Source organism: Melozone crissalis, unplaced genomic scaffold, assembly GCF_028551555.1.
Source record: "Melozone crissalis strain CALT ecotype California unplaced genomic scaffold, PUWL_Pcris_2 ptg000153l_1, whole genome shotgun sequence".
NCBI classification, from domain to species: Eukaryota; Metazoa; Chordata; class Aves; order Passeriformes; family Passerellidae; genus Melozone; species Melozone crissalis.
Window position 1 is genome coordinate 289,792 of NW_026535924.1, and position 19,396 is coordinate 309,187.

General features: G+C 61.4%; 1 protein-coding gene across 1 annotated transcript in view; it reads right to left on the reverse strand.

Annotated features, from left to right (window-relative positions):
* The window catches only part of LOC128948741 (Fc receptor-like protein 3), a gene marked incomplete at its 3' end in the record, with an annotated part of 32,268 nt that overhangs the window by 286 nt on the left and 12,586 nt on the right, over window positions 1-19,396 (reverse strand). The window contains exons 7-13 of the mRNA XM_054293506.1: window positions 7,448-7,713; window positions 7,080-7,357; window positions 6,546-6,660; window positions 6,191-6,214; window positions 2,949-3,003; window positions 1,175-1,405; window positions 552-601 (exon numbers count right to left, since the gene is read on the reverse strand). Of these exons, the coding sequence (XP_054149481.1) occupies window positions 552-601; window positions 1,175-1,405; window positions 2,949-3,003; window positions 6,191-6,214; window positions 6,546-6,660; window positions 7,080-7,357; window positions 7,448-7,713 (1,019 nt within the window). The remainder of the gene's footprint in view (window positions 1-551; window positions 602-1,174; window positions 1,406-2,948; window positions 3,004-6,190; window positions 6,215-6,545; window positions 6,661-7,079; window positions 7,358-7,447; window positions 7,714-19,396) is intronic.

The following is a 19,396-nucleotide window of genomic DNA, read 5'->3' on the forward strand; positions in this document are numbered from 1 at the left end:
ACACAGGACAGAGAGTGATGGTGGCATTGGCCACGGGCACTGTGGGGACACAGGACAGAGGGTGATGGTGGCATTGGCCACGGGGACACAGACAGGGCTGAGGGCACAGGGAGGGGCTGGCAGCCGGTGTGGGGGGATAGGAACAATGGGGATGGGTGTGGTGGGGGATGTCAGGGATGGGGTCACACCAAGGAGGGGTGAGGGGACACAGGGCAGAGGTGGGAGGACACAAGGAATGTGTCAAGGGGACATGCAGGTCCCCAACCAGGGCACCCGGGGGTTCTGTGGGGCTCCCCGTGCCCATCCCCGCACTCACTGCGCACCTTGACGCGGAGCCGGGCGCTGCTCTTCCGCACGGTCCCACCCTGGGACTGCACCTCACAGCTGTAATTCCCCGAGTGGGAGACCCCCACGGCGGGCAGCAGCAGCTGCGGGGACCCCTGTGGGCCCCCCAGCACCCACCCGTCCCGGTAGAACAGGTACAGGAGGGGGGCTGAGGGCCGCAGGGGGCTGGGGGTGCTGCGGCAGCTGAGAGTCAGGGGGGACCCCACGGTGATCTCGGGGGGACCCTGCAGCACCAGCACTGGCACTGTGAAGAGCTCTGGAAAGAGAGGGGAGGGGATTTTTGAGCCTGAATCCCTGGGGAGGGGCTGTGGGGGTGTCGGGGTGGGGGTTGTGGGGGGCTCACCGTGCACTCTCAGTGTCACCGGCGCTGAATCCTTCCACTCCCAGGATGCCACCTGGCCCCTGCAGCTGTAGCTGCCGCTGTGGTTCAGCTGCAGAGGGGACAGGGACAGCTCGGTGCCATCACGGAGCCCCCTCAGTTCTGTCCCCCCTCGGTAGAAGGACACCGAGGTGACCTTGCTGTTCCAAGAGCCCCGGCAGTGCAGTGTCACTGTGTCCCCCTCCAGCAGCACCCGCACCGGCACCTGCAGCACCAGCCAGTCTGGGGACAGAGGGGTCCTGTCACACCCGATGGCACCAGGACCCCCCATTGGAGGGTCCAGCACACCAGGGGTCCCCAGTTCCAGCACTGGGATCCCCCCAACACTGGGATGTCCCCAGGGCAGGGGACAGGCTGTGGTCATACAGGAGGTGACCCATGGAGCGGAGCCCACCCAGAGCCCTCGGGGTCCCCACGGTGCCAGCCTGGAGACACCCAAACCCCCCTCACCGTCTGAGACAGTCACAGGGCCGCTGCGCCCACTGCCAGGTCTGTAACACTCGTAGGTGCCACTCTCGGTGACAGTGAAGTGGTCAGGTCCCTTCTGCCACCAGTGCTTCCCGTCCTTGTACCAGGTGGTGGCACCAGCTGTCCCCGAGCCCTTGCAGGTCAGTGTCACCTCGTCCCACAGCACCGCCGGCCTCCAAGGAGAATCCACCAGGAGCCGGGTGGTCTGGGCACCTGCGGGTGACAGGGGACACCGGCCTGCCAGGGTCATTGCAGGGTTGGGGACAGCGGGATGGGACCATGGCATCCCACGAGGACTCACCAGCGAGGCCGAGGATCTGGGCTGGAAGGGAGAAGGGACAGGGCTCAGTGGGGGTGGCACTGTGGGCACAGCAGCATGGGGACACAGGGGGTGTTGGGCTGCTTGGTGTCCCCAAACTGTCCCCATGGAGTCAGCAGTTCTTGTAAGAAACTGTGTCTGGTTGGTCCCGAAAAGATTCGGCGAGGCCAGGGGGACATGTCGGTGTCACAGCCACCCGTGCACCACATCCGTGTGGCACAGACACCTTGGGAACAGAGACACCGAGGCCACGCTGGGTTGAGGGTGGGGACACCGTGGACACCCCAGGCACGAGGACAGCACGGACACAGCCCATGCTGGCCCAGGTCACCCCCAGCAGCTCATGATCCCATCCCAATGATCCCATCCCCATGGCCACATCCTCACCATTCTTGTCCCCTTCTGTCCCTGCATCCCAGTTCCCTTGTCCCTATGCCCAAAGCTCCCTGAGCCCAAAGGTGCCAGTCCCCACATTCCTGTCCCCACATTCCTGTCCCCAAAGCCATCCTACATCCCCAGTCCCACCAAGGTCCTCTGTGGGTACCATGGACTGGCACTGCTGGCATTGGGGACCTCAGGGGACCCTGCAGCCCCCCTGTGCCCCCTTCCCTCCCCATCGCAGGGGTCTCAGCCCCGTGCCCAGGGCACTCACCCCACAGGAGCAGCGCCACCTTCCCGGCCATCCCGGTGTCCCCAGCCATGTGCACTGGCTGTCACTCGCTGCTGTGGCCACCGCTCCCTTGGCTGGTGGCTCTTTGGATGAAGGGGAAGGAAGTGAGGTCACGTCCGTCCCCACCTGTTGGTGGCCCTTGGTGGGGGCAGGGTGGCCACAAGCTGGACACAGGCTGGGGACATGGTGGGGGATGGTGTTGCCAGGAGTAGGGGGCTCAGGGGATGTGGGGAACCAAGGATGGGGTTCCAGGAGAATGGGGATCCAGGGGAATTGAGGTCTCCGTGCCTGGGGGCATTCAGGGATGGGGGTGCTGTGGGAACATGGTCCCCAGGCATTTGGGGTCATGGCAGGTGGTTGCCAGGGTTGGGGATGCAGGGGGAAAAAGGGGACCCTTGGGAATAGGGGTTCTGGGGGAAGAAGCAGCCCATGGGATGGGATCAAGGCAATGGTGGTGCTGGGCAATGGCAGTCCTGGGATGGGGTTCCCCAGGCATGGTGGGACACAAGGAATGGGGGTCCCATGGTTGGGGTTCCAGGGGAATGGGGGTGCCTGGGAACGGCAGTGGCTGGGTGGGCCAGTGGGTCTGAGCTCCTTCCCTGGGTGTCTAAGATTTTGGGGTGACCCAGTGCCCAGCAAAGCCCCCTTGGAGTGCTCATTTCCTGGGCAGGCATCACTTGAGGGTCCTGGGCAGCTTTGCTTCTGTGCCCTCTCCCACCCTTGAATTTTTCATCTCTTTATTTCTCTGATTTCCTTATTTTCCTCACTTTTGTGCCACGTCCCCTCACCCCCTGTTCCTGACTCAGCAATCCCGGGGAGCACCTGAGCAGGGAACGGGTTGGGGGGCAACAGGGGAGGGGAAAAACGGGGTGTGAGGGGTGCAAGGATGGGTGGGGAGGCTGTGGGGATGGAGGTGTTGGGCTGTGCCCTCTCAACAGTTTCACTTTCTTTTCCTTGGACAGGAAGGAAGCGGCCATTTGTGCTGAGAGTCAGATGGGAAAGGGAGGGGGTTCTGTTCTGGGGGGGCACATCCAGGGTGTCCTGTCCTGAGGGGATCCTGTCCCAGGGGGTGGCACATCCTGACATGGGGGGACCTTTCCCAGGGGGTGGCAGTTCCAGAAATGTCCCTGCACATTCCTGGCCGGGTGCCTGTCCCAGGGGTGGCACATCCTGGGGACCCCTGTCAATGCAAGGCTGGGGCCCAGCCATGGCCCAGCCTCACTGCACAGGGATGGCCATTGCCCAGCCCTGCTCTGGCCAGCCCCAGGTGGCAGCCAGCACCTGAGGGTCCCCATTGCCCCCTTGGCTTTGATTCTGGCAGCTTTAGAGCTGCTGCAGAGGTGAGAATTCTGTGGGGGAAAAGGCCTGGCTGTGGTTTGCTCAGCCCTGCAAGAAGCACAAAACCCAAAGGGAGCCCAAGCAGTGGCTCTGTGAGGGCCTTTGATGGTTTTCAGAGCAGGGCTGGCTGGAAATCCCCACTGCAATGGCAGTTGTGGGGATACCAGTCCAGAAATGCAGCAATTGATCATTTGTTCCTCTTGGTAAGGGACTGTGAGAACCACAAAACTACTGCACAACCCACAACATTCTGCTCAACAACCTCACCTGGACCCTCCTTCTTGAACAAAACCCGCAGCCTTCTGGAACCTGATGGAAAGAATGTTTGGGTTTGGGATGTGTCTGCCAGACAAGAAGGAAAAGTGTGGGAATACCGAGCAGGGGCTCTGCTGGCGGCCATGGTGGGGCTGTGAGGAGTGACCCTGTGTGGATTCCAGGTGTCCCCAAAGCTGCTCCATGCCTGCCCTCCTCACCTGAGGGAAAGGCTGAGGGTTTGCAGGAATTGTGGTGTAAAGCCACCATAGGGGCTGCTGTGGACCCGAGACCTGCCTGGGGTCAGGCGCTGCTTTCCTTCCATTTGGGATCACGGAGAGTGGATGTGGGTGTTGTGCAGGGTGTGTGCCTGGCCCCGGGACACTGCTACACTGCCAGTGGGCACTGGGATCCAACCTGCTGCCTTGGCGGCTTCTGCCTGCTGCCGGTGGTGGTGCTGGGAGCGATTGGTGCCCGTGAGTTTGCAAAAGGAGCGATTTCCCCTCCTCCCTCCCGTCCGAGGCCGCCATGGCCCCTGAGGGGATGGAGGTGGAGCGGGGCGCCCCCTGCTGGGCGGGAGTGCTTCCAGCAGCGCCCCCTGCTGGCCAGGAGTGCTCCCTGCAGCGCCGCCTGCTGGCCGCGGTTATAACTGCCACAAAAACCAACAGCGCTGAGCGGGACGGAAAGTTCTGGGTTTGTGTTGTTTGTTCTGTTCTGCTTTATAAATTTCCCAGTAAAGAGCTGGTATTCCTTTTCCTACAGTTCTGCCTAGAATCCCCATCATCTTTGAGATTGTAAAGAGTTTTTTATATGGGTCTTCTTTCTATTCCAGGAACATTCCCACTTTCCTTGGCAGACATTTCTTGTTTAAAGGAGTTGCCAGTTTCTGGGTTCCAGTGTGGATGGGAGAGACACCCCAAATGAAGACACGGTCAGGGACTTGGTCACCTCATGCTCTGCCTTTTAAGCCACTTGGGCCGCCAAGGGCCCTCTCCCCAGATGGCACTTCTGGTCACCCAGCCACTCAGGAGCTGGCTTGGTCAAAGCGTCATGCTGTCCCCAGTGTGCCATGGCTGACAGACTGATGGACAGACAGGGCCGTGTCTCGCCAAAAGCAAAGCCTGACCCACCCCTGCCACACACAGCTGTTCCAAAATGTCTCCAGACACCAAACTTTTCCTGTCTCTGACACCCCACCCTGTGCCATGGCCTGATCCCGACTGCCCTGGCAATGGGAGAGGCTCCGGAACCCCCACAGGGACTTTGTGTCATCCTGGTGTTGGGAACATGGCAGAGGAGGGGTTTGGCACAGGGGACAACAGAATCCAGAGCCTCTATCAGAGCAAGGAAGATCCAGGGCCCTACCAGGTTCCTCTGGTGGAGGAAATGTGCTGGGGGGATTATTTGGGGTTTGTTCCTTATTGGGAGCTTTCCCTGGAAATCGTTCCTTGTGTGACCATTTGGACTCTGAACCTTGTTGCTGTTGCTGTTGGTTTTATTCTCTCTCATTGCTGTTTCAGGAAATTGTTCTTCTCTCAACCCTTTGGGATCTTTGTGCCTCCACAAGGAGGTTGAGGAGCAATTTTTTAGTGACAGCACAGACACGAGTAGGTGCCCATGGGTGGGGACCCCCAGTGCCCCCCAGTTCCCCCCCACTGTCACAGCACATTGCCGTAGATGTCATCGGGTTCCCGTGGTCGCCCCTGGGGTCCCCGCAGCTCCGCGTAGGTCACCTGGGGATCCTGGAGGGTGGTGGCACGGGTGGACGCTGCGAGAGACAGGGGCTGTGGGATCTGGGTGGGGTGACACTTGTTGGTGACGTCTCCCTCTGTGTGTGTCCCCCCCGTACTCACCCCCTGCCCTCTTGGTGACCACGACGTGGGTGTACAGCACCTCCCCCTCCTCTGGGGGGGGCGGGATATCCGGGGGTGCCCTGAGGGAATAAAGGGGATGTGGGGGAGGGAATGGGAGATCTTGGGGGTTGGGGTAAAAGGGGAGAATGAGGTTGGAGCCCCCCACTCACCTTTCCTGGTTCTTCCTGGCAGCTGCAGAGGAAAGAAGGGAGGGGTGACTGTGGGGTCCCAAGGGCCCTGAATCCTCTCATGATTCCTGAACCCCCATGGGACCCTCAATTCCCCTCAGGATCCCCAAGAATTTCTGGAGTCCCCAGAACTCAATGCCCCTGACCAACTCAGCCTCAAGAACCCAAAGCCCAGCAGGGACAGAGACCCTCCCTAACGCCCCCAGGGCCCCTGAAAGAATCCCCAACATCCCTGCAGGACCCTCCAGCACCTCCCCAAACCCTACAGCACCACCAGACAGGGTGACAATTCTGGGGCTGTGGGTGCTGCCCTATAGCTCCCCAACTTTGTGGGTCTCTACAGCTCCCTGGGACCCCCGTCCCCCCATTGTCACCCACCCACACGGTGACACCGGTGCCAGGCTGCAATGACACCCACGAGCAGGAGCAGGAACAAAAGGGCCCCACTGACCCCTGCGGCCACTGCAAGAAACAGAGGGGACACATCAGGGTCACCCATCACCCCTGGAGTGCTGCACCCCCAGCAACCCTGTGTGACCCCACCTGTGACCCAGTGTGAGCCAGGTGTCACCTCCAGGACCAGCTCAGGGCTGAGTGCCCGGAACACGCGGTGCCCGTCCTGTCCCAGCTGGTTGGTGGCCACGCACTGGTAGGTGCCCGAATGTCCCACATCGATGTCCCTGAGCTCCAGGAGGGGACCCCGGGCTACCTCCTGCCCGTTGTGCAGCCAGGTGAAGGTGACAGGGGCTGAGCCCACCTGCACCGAGCAGCGCAGGGTCACGTTGTCACCTGTGTGCACCTGGTGTGACAGGGGACCGGGGGTGATGGTGGCATTGGCCACGGGCACTGTGGGGACACAGACAGAGAGTGATGGTGGCATTGGCCACGGGCACTGTGGGGATACAGCAGGGACAGAGGGTGATGGTGGCATTGTCCACGGGCACTGTGGGGACACAGGACAGAGGGTGATGGTGGCATTGGCCACGGGCACTGTGGGGACACAGGACAGAGGGTGATGGCGGCATTGGCCACGGGGACACAGACAGGGCTGAGGGCACAGAGAGGGGCTGGCAGCCGGTGTGGGGGGATAGGGACAATGGGGATGGGTGTGATGGGGGATGTGAGGGATGGGGTCACACCAAGCAGGGGTGAGGGGATACAGGGCAGAGGTGGGAGGACACAAGGAATGTGTCAAGGGGACATGCAGGTCCCCAGCCAGGGCACCCCGGGATTTTGTGGGGGCTCCCCGTGCCCATCCCCGCACTCACTGCGCACCGTGACGCGGAGCCGGGCGCTGCTCTTCCGCACGGTCCCACCCTGAGTCTGCACCTCACAGCTGTAATTCCCCGAGTGGGAGACCCCCACGGCGGGCAGCAGCAGCTGCGGGGACCCCTGCGGGCCCCCCACCACCCACCCGTCCCGATAGAACCGGTACAGGAGGGGGGCTGAGGGCCGCAGGGGGCTGGGGGTGCTGCGGCAGCTGAGAGTCAGGGGGGACCCCACGGTGATCTCGGGGGGACCCTGCAGCTCTGGCACTGAGAAGAGCTCTGGAAGGAGAGGGGAGGGGATTTGTGAGCCTGAATCCCTGGGGCGGGGCTGTGGGGGTGTCAGGGTGGGGACTGTGGGTGGCTCAACGTGCACTGTCACTGTCACTGGCACTGACCGCCACAACTTCTCTGACGTCCAGTATTCCACCCAGCCCCTGCAGCTGTAGCTGCCGCTGTGGCTCAGCTGCAGAGGGGACAGTGACAGCTCGGTGCCATCACGGAGCCCCCTCAGTTCTGTCCCCTCTCGGTAGAAGGACACCGAGGTGACCTTGCTGTTCTTCCAGCCCCGGCAGCGCAGTGTCACCGTGTCCCTCTCCAGCAGCACCCGCACCGGCACCTGCAGCACCAGCCAGTCTGGGGACAGAGGGGACCTGTCACACCCAATGGCACCAGGACCCCCCATTGGAGGGTCCAGCGCACCAGGGGTCCCCAGTTCCTGCACTGGGATGCCCTGGGATGTCCCCAGAGCAGGGGACAGGCTGTGGTTACACAGGAGGTGACCCATGGAGCGGAGCCCACCCAGAGCCCTCGGGGTCCCCACGGTGCCCGCCTGGGGACACTCAAACCCCTCTCACCGTTTGAGACTGTCACAGGGGGGCTGAGCCCGGTGTCGGATCTGTAACACTCGTAGGTGCCACTCTCGGTGACAGTGAAGTGATCACGTCGCCCCTGCTCCCAGCGCTCCCCATCCTTGTACCAGATGGTGCCACTGGTGGTCCCCGAGCCCTGGCAGGTCAGTGTCACCCAGTCCCACAGCACCGCCGGCCTCCAGGGGGGCTCCACCAGGATCTGGGTGGTCTGAGCACCTGCGGGTGACAGGGGACACCAGCCTGCCAGGGCCACCATGGGCACCTGCAGGTGACAGGGGACACCAGCCTGCCAGGGCCACCATGGGGCTGGGGACAGCAGGGTGGGGCCAGGGCATCCCCCGAGGACTCACCAGTGAGGCCGAGGGTCTGGGCTGGAAGGGAGAAGGGACAGCAATCAGTGGGGGTGGCACTGTGGGGACAGCAGCTCGGGCACACTGGGGATGTTGGGCAGCTTGGTGTCCCCAAACTGTCCCCATGGGGTCAGCAGTTCTTGTGGGAAAGTGTGTCCAGGTGGTCCCCAAAAGATTTGGAGAGACAGGTGGACATGTTTGTGTCACAGCCACCAGTGCACCACATCCGTGTGGCACAGACACCTTGGGAACAGGGACACCGAGGCCACCCTGGGTTGAGGGTGGGGACACCGTGGACACCCCAGGCACGAGGACAGCACGGACACAGCCCATGCTGGCCCAGGTCACCCCCAGCAGCTCATGATCCCATCCCAATGATCCCATCCCCATGGCCACATCCTCACCATTCTTGTCCCCTTCTGTCCCTGCATCCCAGTTCCCTTGTCCCTATGCCCAGAGCTCCCTGAGCCCAAAGGTGCCAGTCCCCACATTCCTGTCTCCACATCCCCATCCCCAAATTCCTGCCCCTGTTCCTGTCCCCAAAGCCACTCTACATCCCCAGTCCCACCAAGGTCCTCTGTGGGTACCATGGACTGGCACTGCTGGCATTGGGGACCTCAGGGGACCCTGCAGCCCCCCTGTGCCCCCTTCCCTCCCCATCGCAGGGGTCTCAGCCCCGTGCCCAGGGCACTCACCCCACAGGAGCAGCGCCACCTTCCCGGCCATCCCGGTGTCCCCAGCCATGTGCACTGGCTGTCACTCGCTGCTGTGGCCACCGCTCCCCTGGCTGGTGGCTCTTTGGATGAAGGGGAAGGAAGTGAGGTCACGTCCGTCCCCACCTGTTGGTGGCACCTGGTGGGGGCAGGGTGGCCACAAGCTGGACACAGGCTGGGGACATGGTGGGGGATGGTGTTGCCAGGAGTGGGGGGCTCAGGGGATGTGGGGAACCAAGGATGGGGTTCCAGGAGAATGGGGATCCAGGGGAATTGAGGTCTCCGTGCCTGGGGGCATTCAGGGATGGGGGTGCTGTGGGAACATGGTCCCCAGGCATTTGGGGTCATGGCAGGTGGTTGCCAGGGTTGGGGATGCAGGGGGAAAAAGGGGACCCTTGGGAATAGGGGTTCTGGGGGAAGAAGCAGCCGATGGGATGGGATCAATGCAATGGTGGTGCTGGGCAATGGCAGTCCTGGGATGGGGTTCCCCAGGCATGGTGGGACACAAGGAATGGGGGTCCCATGGTTGGGTTCCAGGGGAATGGGGGTGCCTGGGAACGGCAGTGGCTGGGTGGGCCAGTGGGTCTGAGCTCCTTCAATGTCCCTGGACATTCCTGGCCGGGTGCCTGTCCCAGGGGTGGCACATCCTGGGGACCCCTGTCAATGCAAGGCTGGGGCCCAGCCATGGCCCAGCCCCACTGCACAGGGATGGCCATTGCCCAGCCCTGCTCTGGCCAGCCCCAGGTGGCAGCCAGCACCTGAGCATGCCCCCTGCCCCCTTGGCTTTGATTCTGGCAGCTTTAGAGCTGCTGCAGAGGTGAGAATTCTGTGGGGAGAAAAGGCCTGCCTGTGGTTTGCTCAGCCCTGCAAGAAGCACAAAACCCAAAGGGAGCCCAAGCAGTGGCTCTGCGAGCCTTTGATGGTTTCCAGAGCAGGGCTGGCTGGAAATCCCCACTGCAATGGCAGTTGTGGGGATACCAGTCCAGAAATGCAGCAATTGATCATTTGTTCCTCTTGGTAAGGGACTGTGAGAACCACAAAACTACTGCACAACCCACAACATTCTGCTCAACAACCTCACCTGGACCCTCCTCCTTGAACAAAACCCGCAGCCTTCTGGAACCTGATGGAAAGAATGTTTGGGTTTGGGATGTGTCTGCCAGACAAGAGGGAAAAGTGTGGGAATACCGAGTAGGGGCTCTGCTGGCGGCCATGGTGGGGCTGTGAGGAGTGACCCTGTGTGTATTCCAGGTGTCCCCAAAGCTGCTCCATGCCTGCCCTCCTCACCTGAGGGAAAGGCTGAGGGTTTGCAGGAATTGTGGTGTAAAGCCACCAGAGGGGCTGCTGTGGACCCGAGACCTGCCTGGCGTCAGGCGCTGCTTTCCTTCCATTCGTGATCACGGAGAGTGGACGTGGGTGTTGTGCAGGGTGTGTGCCTGGCCCCGGGACACTGCTACACTGCCAGTGGGCACTGGGATCCAACCTGCTGCCTTGGCGGCTTCTGCCCGCTGCCGGTGGTGGTGCCGGGACTGATTGGTGCCCGTGAGTTTACAAAAGGAGCGATTTCCCCTCCTCCCTCCCGTCCGAGGCCGCCATGGCCCCTGAGGGGATGGAGGTGGAGCGGGGCGCCCCCTGCTGGGCGGGAGTGCTCCCTGCAGCGCCCCCTGCTGGCCAGGAGTGCTCCCTGCAGCGCCCCCTGCTGGGCCGGAGTGCTCCCTGCAGCGCCGCCTGCTGGCCGCGGTTATAACTGCCACAAAAACCAACAGCGCTGAGCGGGACGGAAAGTTCTGGGTTTGTGTTGTTTGTTCTGTTCTGCTTTATAAATTTCCCAGTAAAGAGCTGGTATTCCTTTTCCTACAGTTCTGCCTAGAATCCCCATCATCTTTGAGATTGTAAAGAGTTTTTTATATGGGTCTTCTTTCTATTCCAGGAACATTCCCACTTTCCTTGGCAGACATTTCTTGTTTAAAGGAGTTGCCAGTTTCTGGGTTCCAGCGTGGATGGGAGAGACACCCCAAATGAAGACACGGTCAGGGACTTGGCCACCTCATGCTCTGCCTTTTAAGCCACTTGGGCCGCCAAGGGCCCTCTCCCCAGATGGCACTTCTGGTCACCCAGCCACTCAGGAGCTGGCTTGGTCAAAGCGTCATGCTGTCCCCAGTGTGCCATGGCTGACAGACTGATGGACAGACAGGGCCGTGTCTCGCCAAAAGCAAAGCCTGACCCACCCCTGCCACACACAGCTGTTCCAAAATGTCTCCAGACACCAAACTTTTCCTGTCTCTGACACCCCGGCCTGTGCCATGGCCTGATCCCGACTGCCCTGGCAATGGGAGAGGCTCTGGAATCCCCACAGGGACTTTGTGTCATCCTGGTGTTGGGAACACGGCAGAGGAGGGGTTTGGCACAGGGGACAACAGAATCCAGAGCCTCCATCAGAGCAAGGAAGATCCAGGGCCCTACCAGATTCCTCTGGTGGAGGAAATGTGCTGGGGGGATTATTTGGGGTTTGTTCCTTATTGGGAGCTTTCCCTGGAAATCGTTCCTTGTGTGACCATTTGGACTCTGAACCTTGTTGCTGTTGCTGTTGGTTTTATTCCCTCTGGTTGCTGTTTCAGGAAATTGTTCTTCTTTCAGCCCTTTGGGATCTTTGTGCCTCCACAAGGAGGTTGAGGAGCAATTTTTTAGTGGCAGCACAGACACGAGTGGGTGCCCATGGGTGGGGACCCCCAGTGCCCCCCAGTTCCCCCCCACTGTCACAGCACATTGCCGTAAATGTCACCGGGTTCCCCTGGTCGCCCCTGGCATTCCCGCAGCTCTGCGTAGGTCACCTGGGGATCCTGGAGGGTGGTGGCACGGGTGGACGCTGCGAGAGACAGGGGCTGTGGGATCTGGGTGGGGTGACACTTGTTGGTGACGTCTCCCTCTGTGTGTGTCCCCCCCGTACTCACCCCCTGCCCTCTTGGTGACCACGACGTGGGTGTACAGCACCTCCCCCTCCTCTGGGGGGGGCGGGATATCCGGGGGTGCCCTGAGGGAATAAAGGGGATGTGGGGGAGGGAATGGGAGATCTTGGGGGTTGGGGTAAAAGGGGAGAATGAGGTTGGAGCCCCCCACTCACCTTTCCTGGTTCTTCCTGGCAGCTGCAGAGGAAAGAAGGGAGGGGTGACTGTGGGGTCCCAAGGGCCCTGAATCCTCTCATGATTCCTGAACCCCCATGGGACCCTCAATTCCCCTCAGGATCCCCAAGAATTTCTGGAGCCCCCAGAACTCAATGCCCCTGACCAACTCAGCCTCAAGAACCCAAAGCCCAACAGGGACAGAGATCCCCCCAAACGCCCCCAGGGCCCCTGAAAGAATCCCCAACATCCCTGCAGGACCCTCCAGCACCTCCCCAAACCCTACAGCACCACCAGACAGGGTGACAATTCTGGGGCTGTGGGTGCTGCCCTATAGCTCCCCAACTTTGTGGGTCTCTACAGCTCCCTGGGACCCCCGTTCCCCCATTGTCACCCACCCACACGGTGCCACCACTGCCAGGCCGCAATGACACCCACGAGCAGGAGCAGGAACAAAAGGGCCCCACTGACCCCTGCGGCCACTGCAAGAAACAGAGGGGACACATCAGGGTCACCCATCACCCCTGGAGTGCTGCACCCCCAGCAACCCTGTGTGACCCCACCTGTGACCCAGTGTGAGCCAGGTGTCACCTCCAGGGCCAGCTCAGGGCTGAGTGCCCGGAACACGTGGTGCCCGTCCTGTCCCAGCTGGTTGGTGGCCACGCACTGCCAGGTGCCCGAATGTCCCACATCGATGTCCACGAGCTCCAGGAGGGGACCCCGGGCCACCTCCTGCCCGTTGTGCAGCCAGGTGAAGGTGACAGGGGCTGAGCCCACCTGCACCGAGCAGCGCAGGGTCACGTTGTCACCTGTGTGCAGCTGGTGTGCCAGGGCACCGGGGGTGATGGTGGCATTGGCCACGGGCACTGTGGGGACACAGGACAGAGGGTGATGGTGGCATTGACCACGGGCACTGTGGGGACACAGGACAGAGGGTGATGGTGGCATTGGCCACGGGCACTGCGGGGACACAGGACAGAGGGCGATGGTGGCATTGGCAACGGGCACCGTGGGGACACAGGACAGAGGGCGATGGTGGCATTGGCCACGGGCACTGTGGGGACACAGCAGGGACAGAGGGTGATGGTGGCATTTGCCACGGGCACTGTGGGGACACAGCAGGGACAGAGAGTGATGGTGGCATTGGCCACGGGCACTGCGGGGACACAGGACAGAGGGTGATGGTGGCATTGGCCACAGGGACACAGACAGGGCTGAGGGCACAGGGAGGGGCTGGCAGCCGGTGTGGGGGGATAGGGACAATGGGGATGGGTGTGGTGGGGGATGTCAGGGATGGGATCACACCAAGGAGGGGTGAGGGGACACAGGGCAGAGGTGGGAGGACACAAGGAATGTGTCAAGGGGACATGCAGGTCCCCAGCCAGGGCACTCCGGGATTTTGTGGGGGCTCCCCGTGCCCATCCCCGCACTCACTGCGCACCGTGACGGGGAGCCGGTCGCTGCTCTTCCGCACGGTCCCACCCTGAGTCTGCACCTCACAGCTGTAATTCCCCGAGTGGGAGACCCCCACGGCGGGCAGCAGCAGCTGCCGCGACCCCTGCGGGCCCCCCACCACCCACCCGTCCCGATAGAACAGGTACAGGAGGGGGGCTTGGGGCCGCAGGGGGCTGGGGGTGCTGCGGCAGCTGAGAGTCAGGGGGGACCCCACGGTGATCTCGGGGGGACCCTCCAGCACTGGCACCGAGAAGAGCTCTGGGAAGGAGAGAGGAGGGGATTTGTGAGCCTGAGTCCCTGGGGAGGGGCTGTGGAGGTTTCAGAGTGGCGCCTGTGGGGGGCTCACCCTGCACTGTCACTGTCACCGGTGCTGACTCCTTCCACTCCCAATGTTCCCCCCAGCCCCTGCAGCTGTAGCGGCCGCTGTGGTTCAGCCGCAGGGCGGACAGAGACAGCTCGGTCCCATCACGGACCCCCTGCAGTTTCTTCCCGTTGTGGTAGAAGGACACCGAGGTGACCTTGCTGTTCCGCCAGGCCCGGCAGCGCAGTGTCACATTGTTCCCCTCCAGCAGCGCCCGTGCTGACACCTGCAGCACAACCCAATCTAGGGGACAGAGGAGACCTGTCACACCCAATGGCACCAGGATCCCCACATTGGAGAGTCCAGCACACCAGGGGTCCCCAATTCCAACACAGGGGTCCACCACTCTGGGATGCTCTGGGATGTCCTCAGAGCAGGGGACAGGCTCTGGTCACACAGGAGGTGACCCATGGAGCGGAGCCCACCCAGAGCCCTCGGGGTCCCTGCAGGTGCCCGCCTGGGGACACTCAAACCCCTCTCACCATCTGAGACAATCAGAGGGGAGCTGCGCCCACTGGCAGGTCTGTAACACCTATAGGTGCCACTCTTGGTGACAGTGAAATGGTCGTCACCCTGCCTCCAGCGCTGCCCGTCCTTGTACCAGGTGGTGACACCAGTGTTCCCTGAGCTCTGGCAGGTCAGTGTCACTTGGTCCCACAGCACCGCCGGCCTCCAGGGGGGCTCCAGCAAGAGCCGGGTGGTCTGAGGACCTGTGGGTGACAGGGGACACCAGCCTGCCAGGGCCACCATGGGGCTGGGGACAGCGGCGTGGGGCCGTGGCATCCCCCAAGGACTCACCAGCGAGGCCGAGGGTCTGGGCTGGAAGGGAGAAGGGACAGGGCTCAGTGGTGGTGGCACCGTGGGGACAGCAGCACCCGAGTAGAGCGTGTGGGGGCTGTTCTCAAACTGTCCCTGGGGGACAGCAGTTCTTGTGGAAAAGTGTGTCCAGGTGGTCCCCAAAAGATTTGTTGTGGCAGGGGAACATGTCTGTGTCACAGCCACCAGTGCACTACATCCCTGTGGCACAGACACCTTGGGAACAGGGACACCGAGGCCACTGGGGGCTGGGGCAGAACATGGGGACAGCGTGGACACCCCAGGCACGAGGACAGCACGGACACAGCCCATGCTGGCCCAGGTCACCCCCACCAGCTCATGATCCCATCCCAATGATCCCATCCCCATGGCCACATCCTCACTGTTCTTGTCCCCTTCTATCCCTGCATCCCAGTTCCCTTGTCCCTATGCCCAGAGCTACCTTAGACCAAAGGTGCCAGTCCCCACATTCCTGTCCCCACATTCCTGTCCCCCCATCCCCAAATTCCTGTGCCCTGTTCCTGTCCCCAAAGCCACCCTACATCCCCAGTCCCAACAAGGTCCTCTGTGGGTACCATGGACTGGCACTGCTGGCATTGGGGACCTCAGGGGACCCTGCAGCCCCCCTGTGCCCCCTTCCCTCCCCATCGCAGGGGTCTCAGCCCCGTGCCCGGGGCACTCACCCCACAGGAGCAGCGCCACCTTACCGGCCATCCCGGTGTCCCCAGCCATGTGCACTGGCTGTCACTCGCTGCTGTGGCCACCGCTCCCTTGGCTGGTGGCTCTTTGGATGAAGGGGAAGGAAGTGAGGTCACGTCCGTCCCCACCTGTTGGTGGCCCTTGGTGGGGGCAGGGTGGCCACAAGCTGGACACAGGCTGGGGACATGGTGGGGGATGGTGTTGCCAGGAGTAGGGGGCTCAGGGGATGTGGGGAACCAAGGATGGGGTTCCAGGAGAATGGGGATCCAGGGGAATTGAGGTCTCTGTGCCTGGGGGCATTCAGGGATGGGGGTGCTGTGGGAACATGGTCCCCAGGGATTTGGGGTCATGGCAGGTGGTTGCCAGGGTTGGGGATGCAGGGGGAAAAAGGGGACCCTTGGGAATAGGGGTTCTGGGGGAAGAAGCAGCCGATGGGATGGGATCAAGGCAATGGTGGTGCTGGGCAATGGCAGTCCTGGGATGGGGTTCCCCAGGCATGGTGGGACACAAGGAATGGGGGTCCCATGGTTGGGTTCCAGGGGAATGGGGGTGCCTGGGAACGGCAGTGGCTGGGTGGGCCAGTGGGTCTGAGCTCCTTCCCTGGGTGTCTCAGATTTTGGGGTGACCCAGGGCCCAGCAAAGCCCCCTTGGGCTGCTCATTTCCTGGGTAGGCATCACTTGAGAGTCCTGGGCAGCTTTGCTTCTGTGCCCTCTCCCACCCTTGAATTTTTCATCTCTTTCTTTCTCTGATTTCCTTATTTTCCTCACTTTTGTACCACGTCCCCTCACCCCCTGTTCCTGACTCAGCAATGCCGGGGAGCACCTGAGCAGGGAACGGGTTGCGGGGCAACAGGGGAGGGGAAAAACGGGGTGTGAGGGGTGCAAGGATGGGTGGGGAGGCTGTGGGGATGGAGGTGTTGGGCTGTGCCCTCTCAACAGTTTTACTTTCTTTTTCTGGGACAGGAAGGAAGCGGCCATTTGTGCTGAGAGTCAGATGGGAAAGGTAGGGGGTTCTGTTCTGGGAGGGCAAATCCAGGGTGTCTTTTCCTGGGAGGATCCTGTCCCAGCGAGTGACACATCCTGGCATGGGGGGACCTTTCCCAGGGGGTGGCAGTTCCAGAAATGTCCCTGCACATTCCTGGCCGGGTGCCTGTCCCAGGGGTGGCACATCCTGGGGACCCCTGTCAATGCAAGGCTGGGGCCCAGCCATGGCCCAGCCCCACTGCCCCGGGATGGCCATTGCCCAGCCCTGCTCTGGCCAGCCCCAGGTGGCAGCCAGCACCTGAGGGTCCCCATTGCCCCCTTGGCTTTGATTCTGGCAGCTTTAGAGCTGCTGCAGAGGTGAGAATTCTGTGGGGAGAAAAGGCCTGCCTGTGGTTTTCTCAGCCCTGCAAGAAGCACAAAACCCAAAGGGAGCCCAAGCAGTGGCTCTGTGAGGGCCTTTGATGGTTTCCAGAGCAGGGCTGGCTGGAAATCCCCACTGCAATGGCAGTTGTGGGGATACCAGTCCAGAAATGCAGCAATTGATCATTTGTTTCTCTTGGTAAGGGACTGTGAGAACCACAAAACTACTGCACAACCCACAACATTCTGCTCAACAACCTCACCTGGACCCTCCTTCTTGAACAAAACCCGCCGCCTTCTGGAACCTGATGGAAAGAATGTTTGGGTTTGGGATGTGTCTGCCAGACAAGAGGGAAAAGTGTGGGAATACCGAGCAGGGGCTCTGCTGGCGGCCATGGTGGGGCTGTGAGGAGTGACCCTGTGTGGATTCCAGGTGTCCCCAAAGCTGCTCCATCCCTGCCCTCCTCACCTGAGGGAAAGGCTGAGGGTTTGCAGGAATTGTGGTGTAAAGCCACCAGAGGAGCTGCTGTGGACCCGAGACCTGCCTGGGGTCAGGCGCTGCTTTCCTTCCATTTGGGATCACGGAGAGTGGATGCGGGTGTTGTGCAGGGTGTGCGCCTGGCCCCGGGACACTGCTACGCTGCCAGTGGGCACTGGGATCCAACCTGCTGCCTTGGCGGCTTCTGCCTGCTGCCGGTGTTGGTGCCGGGAGCGATTGGTGCCCGTGAGTTTGCAAAAGGAGCGATTTCCCCTCCTCCCTCCCGTCCGCGGCCGCCATGGCCCCTGAGGGGATGGAGCTGGACTGGGGCGCCCCCTGCTGGGCGGGAGTGCTTCCAGCAGCGCCCCCTGCTGGCCAGGAGTGCTCCCTGCAGCGCCCCCTGCTGGCCAGGATTGCTCCCTGCAGCGCCCCCTGCTGGCCGCGGTTATAACTGCCACAAAAACCAACAGCGCTGAGCGGGACGGAAAGTTCTGGGTTTGTGTTGTTTGTTCTGTTCTGCTTTATAAATTTCCCAGTAAAGAGCTGGTATTCCTTTTCCTACAGTTCTGCCTAGAATCCCCATCATCTTTGAGATTGTAAAGAGTTTTTTATATGGGTCTTCTTTCTATTCCAGGAACATTCCCACTTTCCTTGGCAGACATTTCTCGTTTAAAGGAGTTGCCAGTTTCTGGGTTCCAGCGTGGATGGGACAGACAACCCAAATGAAGACACGGTCAGGGACTTGGCCACCTCATGCTCTGCCTTTTAAGCCACTTGGGCCGCCAAGGGCCCTCTCCCCAGATGGCACTTCTGGTCACCCAGCCACTCAGGAGCTGGCTTGGTCAAAGCGTCATGCTCTCCCCAGTGTGCCATGGCTGACAGACTGATGGACAGACAGGGCCGCGTCTCGCCAAAAGCAAGGTCTGACCCACCCCTGCCACACACAGCTGTTCCAAAATGTCTCCAGACACCAAACTTTTCCTGTCTCTGACACCCCACCCTGTGCCATGGCCTGATCCCGACTGCCCTGGCAATGGGAGAGGCTCCTGAACCCCCACAGGGACTTTGTGTCATCCTGGTGTTGGGAACACGGCAGAGGAGGGGTTTGGCACAGGGGACAACAGAATCCAGAGCCTCCATCAGAGCAAGGAAGATCCAGGGCCCTACCAGATTCCTCTGGTGGAGGAAATGTGCTGGGGGGATTATTTGGGGTTTGTTCCTTATTGGGAGCTTTCCCTGGAAATTGTTCCTTGTGTGACCATTTGGACTCTGAACCTTGTTGCTGTTGCTGTTGGTTTTATTCTCTCTCATTGCTGTTTCAGGAAATTGTTCTTCTCTCAGCCCTTTGGGATCTTTGTGCCTCCACAAGGAGGTTGAGGAGCAATTTTTTAGTGACAGCACAGACACGAGTAGGTGCCCATGGGTGGGGACCCCCAGTGCCCCCCAGTTCCCCCCCACTGTCACAGCACATTGCCGTAGATGTCATCGGGTTCCCGTGGTGGCCCCTGGGGTCCCCGCAGCTCCGCGTAGGTCACCTGGGGATCCTGGAGGGTGGTGGCATGGGTGGACGCTGCGAGAGACAGGGGCTGTGGGATCTGGGTGGGGTGACACTTGTTGGTGACGTGTCCCTCTGTGTGTGTCCCCCCCGTACTCACCCCCTGCCCTCTTGGTGACCACGACGTGGGTGTACAGCACCTCCCCCTCCTCTGGGGGGGGCGGGATATCCGGGGGTGCCCTGAGGGAATAAAGGGGATGTGGGGGAGAGAATGGGAGATCTTGGGGGTTGGGGTAAAAGGGGAGAATGAGGTTTGAGCCCCCCACTCACCTTTCCTGGTTCTTCCTGGCAGCTGCAGAGAAAAGAAGGGAGGGGTGACTGTGGGGTCCCAAGGGCCCTGAATCCTCTCATGATTCCTGAACCCCCATGGGACCCTCAATTCCCCTCAGGATCCCCAAGAATTTCTGGAGCCCCGAGAACTCAATGCCCCTGACCAACTCAGCCTCAAGAACCCAAAGCCCAGCAGGGACAGAGACCCCCCCAAAGGCCCCCAGGGCCCCTGAAAGAATCCCCAACATCCCTGCAGGACCCTCCAGCACCTCCCCAAACCCTACAGC